We start from the raw sequence: 7,450 nt of genomic DNA, 5'->3' as shown, positions 1-7,450 counted from the left end.
TCGGTACGAGGCTTGCACCAGGTATTACCCTTGTTGACTTTTTTCTCCTTTTTTATGATGACTACCGCTACCCTTCTTTTTCGGTCGGGATGGTGCCATAAAACTGATAAACTAAGAACATGGAAATTGCTTCCGTGATGAGCAGTGGAATTTCGCCCCGTTTACGTGAAATGGTACTTCGTGAAAAACCCGATATGCAGTAGTCGTGAAATATACTCCTCACTAGTGTTTTTCATACCACTAGGGTGAAACTCCAGTGATCATGTTGGCAGTTTTTGGGTGGAAACAGAATCATACACTTGTTAGATTTTCGCAGTATTTCTTCTGCATTGTGCCGTTGTCAACCAAAACGGTTGTCCCTTGTTCGGCGAAAGATGATAAAGTTCTTATGTGTGGTTCTGTTTGAAGTTTTGGAGGAGTTGTGTTATTATGTCGGAGTACAAGGCTGGCTATGGTGACGACTCCCTCGATGGACACTCTGGTTGAGTATCCGACGGCCACATCTCAGAGAAGGCTCATGGTAGTAGCCATCTCTGAAATGACAGTGTCCTCAGATCGCCCGAGCTTCTATCGTACCGCACGACGGCCTTGAAAAAAGGGTAGCAGAAAACAAGCGGCTTTTTCTTGACGGAAAAATATCCTCCGTGGGACTCGAACCTGCGCGGGTCCACTGCGCTGAATTGTTGAAATTAAATTTATCTACACCATTTCCCGTGCAAGTTTGACAAGTGAGCAGACAAGAATGACAATGTTACCATCAAGAGTGACAATGAGAATCCAAGTTTGTCACAATTAAGTTCTGTTACAATCAAGTTTGACTTTGAGAATTCAAGTATGTCACAATCGGGATATGTTACCATCAAGATTGACAATGAAAATCCAAGTTTGTCAAAGTTCAATTATGTTACAATCAAGATTGACAGTGAGAATCCATGTTTGACACTTGTTTCCTCAGTTACAACCAAGTTTGACAGTGAGAATTCATGTTTGACACCGGCAGAATATGTCAAAATCAAGAATGACAATAAACCATACAAGTTTGACAATACGCACACAAGTTTGACAATACGCATCCAAGTTTGACATTGAAGAGGGTTTCTTTGTGATCAAAGCCTATATCAAGGAGAAGTTGAGTGAGAGGGACCCCATAACAGATAGGCAGAGAGCTGAAGAGCAACAAATGCTCTTATACCCGGACCGGGAAGATATGCTGCGAGGAATGTGTGACGATATTGCAAAAGCTTACCACTGACAAGATAAGAGACATGTATAGGCTATCGGATACTTGGGTAAACAAAGGGAATCAAGGGGTCGCTTTTTGAATTCTTTCGATGTCATCCCAAGTTTACGTAGAGCTCTCGATGACTCGGGAGCCTCCTTACTATGTAATGCGTGTGATTTTTTAAGTGAGCAATCAGTTTGAACCGTATGTCAACATGTCAAGTTGAAGTGTCAAACTTGGATGCGTATTGTCAAACTTGTGTGCGTATTGTCAGACTTGTATGGTCTATTGTCATTCTTGATTGTGATATATTCTGCCGTTGTCAAACATGAATTCTCACTGTCAATCTTGATTGTAACATAATTGAACTTTGAAAAACTTGGATTTTCATTGTCAATCTTGGTTGTTACAAAATAGAAAAGTGGCAAATTTGGATTCTCATTGTCAATCTTGATTGCAACAAATTTAGATTGTGGCAAACTTGGATTCTCATTGTCACTCTTGATGGTAACATTGTCATTCTCGTCTGCTCACTTGTCAAACTTGCACGGGAAAAGGTGTAGTTACTGGTATTGAGGGTGTGCCCTACTTGGAAGAGTGAATCAGATAGGTAATGCCTTATAGGATATCACTTGAACACTACATAGAGAGGCGGGAAGTAACTCTGAGGATATTAAGAATAATAATATGGTCTATAATGGAGTAACCAAACAGCCAAGTAAACCACGACCTGACCATTCACGTGGTCTTAACTCCACTTTAACAATTCTAAAACCATCCAATGTAGGACGCTGTATCTCCACGAATAATGATGAGTCCGAAGAAGCCTGATAAGAACCGATAGAATGCTATAGACTCAGGTCATCACTGAATATACTTACTGCTGTTTGAACTCTAGAAGGGAGGTCACCAAGCCTCTTAGCACCACCGAAGTCGACTATTCGATCACCATCTAGAAGGCCTGCCTCAGCTGCTGGTGATCCTGGAGCCACCTAAACGTGATGAAAATAATAATGATAACAGCAACACAGATATCGGGGATACCCGTACGAACATGTTCTATGTTCCGTACGACCATAGGGCGCTATCTATCACTGCTATTACACGCGATTAGCATGCTCAATACTACTACCTCGCTAACACATGCAAAAGGATGATCTGATGTCATTATCACTCCATCATTTGGTACATTGATATGCCTTCGGGAAGAGGATACACCATTCGAAGTATTGTTTGACCGCTCCCCCTTGGTGATAGTTCCAGTATCTCTATACAATATACGATAAGGCGTTATGCTGCACCAACATAAGACTATGGTACTGATTACCGAGCTATCTGGTGAAGGCTTTCTAGTCCCTTCTCCAATGAATTCATCACCTCCTTTAGGTCATTCTCGAGTCGTGTTAATCTCTGACGACCTAATACAGCTATGTATAGTGACCGGCAGCAGCAGCATCATGATGATGATGACTATGATGTTAGTACTAGAGGTTATGAGGTAATGGTCTATATCACCCCTCGGGAAGCCTTCACTGTCAAGGAGGCTACCATTACGACCAACCTATCATTCACTAATATACACAGATATATGCTCTACTACAGACCTGTTGGTAGGCAGATGATGAATTGAATACTGCCCAAATCTGATCTATCTCCTTCTCTATGGCATCCTTCCTTACCATTAGGTGTCTTATCTCAGCCATAGCTTCATCATCACTAGATACCGTCATCATTAAACTGATGAATACCCTAATACCAAACGTATTAAGCTAGTATTAACACAAGTCCTAGTCACTACGAAGAAGAAACCATCTGTTGATGTTATTGTTGATGTTCAACCAAGCACCCTCTTCTTCCCAATGTGTTGCCTACCACCCTCACTAACATTATTATTAATGTTACCACCACCACCACCAGCAGCAGCATTAGCAGAGCCTTTAACAGTATCTACCCCCAATCCTGTATGATCATAATGTTATATACCATATTACCATTCACAGCTAACTCCAAGGATGGAAAGGTTTCCCCTTCTAACTTCAATTCCTCAGAGGTCATGAAGCTCCGACTAATAAACCAACGTGTTAGTTCATCCACTCGCTGTATGAATCGACCTGCTGCAGTACTCGATGCTTTTGGACCACGATACTTAACGCACTGAACAGCAGGAGGAGGATATACAGGTTATGATAGAGGATTATGACAACAACGTACGACAACATCATCAGTCACTTTGATGACAAGGGAATCATTAGCTCGCTTCCGTTTAAGTTGATATCGTGTCTAAAGTAGATGTGTATTAAATAGTAGGAGGTTCCTATATAACCTTATTAGGTTGTTGTATAAATACTTGCCTTGCTGCACTCTGGAAATCATCCCAATCCTCGAAGTATACCATACGGGAAGGGTCTACAAAGGAAAAACTAATGACTAAGAAATACGACCCTATTGAGAACTATAATCATGATGAACATCTATAATAATAGTGGTAAACTGTTGTTGTTGTTGTTGTTGTTGTTGTTGTTGTTGTATGCCCTCCCACTCATCACAATAGCCACATGTAGTACCAATAAGACCACATCACTCGTGAACGTGTGTTACATACGTCTACTACTACGTCTACTCCTACCGTAGTATGCGGTTTACATTGTCAACTTTTCAACGTCCTCCACCTATGGAGCCCATACTACCAATATTCCCAGTAGCAGTGATGATTCCATAGTTTCGTGCAATCGTGCAAGAAATATGCCGATGAACAACACCGCGATCCTGGGAGCCCTTGCATAGAACTCAGGAGAGGCGGTCTATTGAACCTGAGTATTATTATTGAATTGAAGCTGTTTAGAGGTAGTATCAGGTATTGTTCCGCCCGTATCTCTGTGGGGGGATCTGTTTATTTGTTTCACTGGTTATTAAGGCTGCTGTTGATGATGAACTACGTTTCACTTGTGACTCGTATAATCTACCATGTTAAACATGTATAATTCTATTTCTAACAAAAGGTAAGTATCATCGGGGGTTTGGATGTATATACAGAGGTACTAATCTATGATCATACTAAACCAATCCATTATGGTCCTTACTAGGATGTACTATACAGGATGTATGCCGGGACTAACGACCTTACAGAGGGATGGGAAGGGCTGCTTTGGGGGTATATAAAGAGTGTCAACACTAGGGCAGGGGGCCCAGCTGACCATCTACTCATGTGGCAAACACATATGTGGTGGATCAAACCCTATGATGAGGATGCCTACTACAGGTGAGAGGTAACCTATCGTTATGGTAACCTTTGAAGAAAAGATTGGGACTATATCAGAGACTGTTAGTGATGAGGTTAGATGGATATATGAAACCTCTAACCCACCCCCAATACAGTAATGATTACTATACAGGTAAATACTGGTATAAGACAGGGTATGGAGTAGTAGTAGTAGGGTATAGACAGTGATTATGATGGTATGGTATTAAGAAGGGTTATTAATGACTACTTTATCTGCGTTACTACTACTACCACTCCCACTTGCCGAATCACATCTTAATCTAAAGACATGCCTCATAAGCACTAAAGCGGTTCATAACACACATCCTCTTATCATCATCATTGAGTCACTAGCTCATGGTCGAATAATCAGATTAGAATCCCTTCGTTACTACCTAACTTTAGACATCTGTTTCATCATGTTCACGACAATGTTCACGACAATGTTCACGACAATGTTCACGATATCCACCAATTCCCTCACCTCTATTATTCCGATTGGTGTTGTTGTTGTTGTGATAACCGTGTTGTTGTTGTTGTTAGAGTGTTTCTTAACTACAACCATAATGTCTATGAGGAGGTATACTCATCATCCTAACTGCTCTCATCATTATTACTATCATAATGGTATAGAAGAGTATGATCACAAGAGTGTTGCTACGATATGTTCATCATCATCATCGACTAGTGTAGAATCATCGCCTCTATCATCATCATCATCATCAAGAAGAAGAAGTACCAGTATGACTCCAGTGAGGTTCAGTCGTGATGTTATCGAGATGAAGTATTACAAGGATGATCCACCAAGGAGGATATCTCTATATAAGACTTGGGGTTTAATAATAATACTAACACGAATACTTCACTAGTATCACTCTAGTTACTCTTGGTAGGCTTATGAACAACAACAACAACAACAACACCGAACAGCAGCAGCAGCAGCAGCAGTAGCTTCCTCAGATTTTGGAGTATCATTTTATTTTTGGGATCATCACCCAATTGTAGATTAGTTGAGCAATTATAGATTATGCCTTTTTATCCTACTCATGATGATAGTGCTACTAACTCAGTCAGCACCTGAACCCTACAGTGTGAGCCATACAGTAGTGAGTACAACATGGGAGTATTCCGATTCCTGATCCTAAGGACTATTGGTATTATTAATCTACTACTACTACAGGCTAGGAGCTCTATCCTAATCTATCCGATGCTTTGTGTTATTATTACCATAAGTTATGATGGTGTAGTATACATAACCCTTCATGGTCCTACTCAAAGAACATGTTAATACATACTCTCCGTTTAAAGCTGCAGTAGAGGAGGATGTCAAGTGTCCCTCTGCACATATACTAGCTCTAGTAATCTTCATAGCAGCCATAGCTCTATACAGTACTATTACTTTCATAAGGTTTGCTAGACAGGTAGTAGTAATAGTAGGACAGTGTCGTCGTCGTTGGTATGTAAATGGTGGTGATGATGATATTGTTGAATAGGTACCACAAGAGGAAGTATCTTTGGAGGATATAGCCAAGTTTCGGCCAATGGATATATTCGTTTACTTCCAATGTGATAGGAGTGATGGATGTGTTGGCCCATGGGAGGTTTATTGGAATTATGATATTAAACGGTAATATGCAACTTTGAGGTAAGTTAATATACTTCCTATCATATAGTTTTCCAAATTGTGCTACTGTGTATCCTCCTTCAATACGTTACCTTAATCCTGTTAATGGTACTCTCAAGGTATGCCCTACCATTAACTCACCTATCAGCCCTAATGGTAATAATAAGAAACAGCAGTACCAGCTTCGTGTCGTCGTCTACACTGTGTATGCTGCTTAGGTGCATTTGTTAGGATCAATTGGATTGATAGTAGCTCTGAGAATGGTGGAGAGGTACTATCCATCACAAGGAACTGTTCTTATTAATACTCTCATCAGCCGGGACGAGCATTTATTGGTCTACAAACTCCCGATAAAGATGGTCATCCAGCGGGAGAGATCTCTTGGGTTGAGGTTAGTACCAATACATCATGCTCGTTCCCCTCTTCATGTGTAGTAGATTCAATTCGGCCATTCCAAGTTTGTAACGGTGGGTCTTACTGTTAGGAAGGATAAAGGCAGTGATGGAACTACAGCTGAGGTGATACCCGATACTAGTAGTAGTCCTTTGAACATATCTCTGCAGCTACCACGATTAGATGGAGTCTCATATAGTGGTAGGAGTAACCTATCGGATACCTCTGGAGGTATGACTACTGTCCTTCTCTTGTGGTATCCCTGTCATCATCATCATAGTAGGTTCAGCTGACCTACACTTCACTACTTCACAGTTTGCAACGGTTGTGACTACCGGACTGGCGTTATCTATATCGGATGTACACATTGAAGTGGCTCTTGTTACTGGCAAGTTATTCGTTTAGGTTCTTGCACTCATAGGAGGTTTTGCCGGTTTCATATTCCCCATTATAGCAACGGCTACTGTTCTTTTGGAAATTGCCTATTTGAAATTTGCTAAGCGAAGAGAACCAGATGAAGAGGATATCTCCAATGACAGAGGTATAGAGGTGGATGAAGACGTTGATACCGAGTCGATAAAGGTGGTTGATATACCCACACAGACTATCCGTCAATCTTGATTGGACGACACAACACTTCTCTTGCAGAACTCTGCCGAGTTCGACGCAAGAACAGGTGTTCTTCTTCTTCTTCCTTTTATCATTACTAGATTGATCGCTACTATTTGATCTAACCATAAAGCCTGTTGGCCAACTCTGTTGTTGAAATCTCAAGTAATTCCCGAGGGTATCTGTCATGTGATGTAGGACTCTGTTTCCGCCACCTAATATCAACTTTAATGAGTTCGTAGTATAGAGTCAGGGACAACTGGAGTTGAACCGGGGTTTCCGAATATGACATCATCGCTCGATAATAAAGGTGAAAGAACTATCTGGACATACCACTTAGAGT

General features: G+C 41.0%; 3 protein-coding genes across 3 annotated transcripts; 1 reads left to right on the top strand and 2 right to left on the bottom strand.

Annotated features, from left to right (window-relative positions):
* Window positions 1-1,875: 1,875 nt before the first annotated feature.
* Pmar_PMAR022136 (26S proteasome non-ATPase regulatory subunit, putative) lies at window positions 1,876-2,959 on the bottom strand. The gene is made up of 6 exons (XM_002777857.1): window positions 2,827-2,959; window positions 2,708-2,783; window positions 2,550-2,640; window positions 2,355-2,490; window positions 2,104-2,214; window positions 1,876-2,049 (listed from the first exon to the last, which is right to left on the bottom strand). The coding sequence occupies exons 1-6, from the start codon at window positions 2,953-2,955 to the stop codon at window positions 1,915-1,917; spliced, it is 678 nt and encodes a 225-aa protein (XP_002777903.1). The 5' UTR covers window positions 2,956-2,959; the 3' UTR covers window positions 1,876-1,914.
* A 97-nt stretch (window positions 2,960-3,056) lies between these two features.
* Pmar_PMAR022135 (hypothetical protein) lies at window positions 3,057-3,277 on the bottom strand (the record flags this gene model as incomplete). Its single annotated transcript, XM_002777856.1, has 2 exons — window positions 3,057-3,169; window positions 3,214-3,277. The coding sequence occupies 2 exons, from the start codon at window positions 3,275-3,277 to the stop codon at window positions 3,057-3,059; spliced, it is 177 nt and encodes a 58-aa protein (XP_002777902.1).
* A 2,462-nt stretch (window positions 3,278-5,739) lies between these two features.
* Window positions 5,740-7,294, top strand: Pmar_PMAR022134 (hypothetical protein). The gene is made up of 9 exons (XM_002777855.1): window positions 5,740-5,902; window positions 5,975-6,108; window positions 6,155-6,261; window positions 6,324-6,376; window positions 6,422-6,496; window positions 6,543-6,623; window positions 6,669-6,729; window positions 6,782-6,858; window positions 6,904-7,294. Exons 1-9 carry the CDS (start codon window positions 5,744-5,746, stop codon window positions 7,117-7,119), a joined length of 963 nt encoding a protein of 320 aa, XP_002777901.1. The 5' UTR covers window positions 5,740-5,743; the 3' UTR covers window positions 7,120-7,294.
* Window positions 7,295-7,450: the final 156 nt, after the last annotated feature.

This window comes from Perkinsus marinus (assembly GCF_000006405.1).
Source record: "Perkinsus marinus ATCC 50983 genomic scaffold scf_1104296951020, whole genome shotgun sequence".
Taxonomy (NCBI): domain Eukaryota; phylum Perkinsozoa; order Perkinsida; family Perkinsidae; genus Perkinsus; species Perkinsus marinus.
This window is presented reverse-complemented; position numbering and strand designations above follow the sequence as displayed.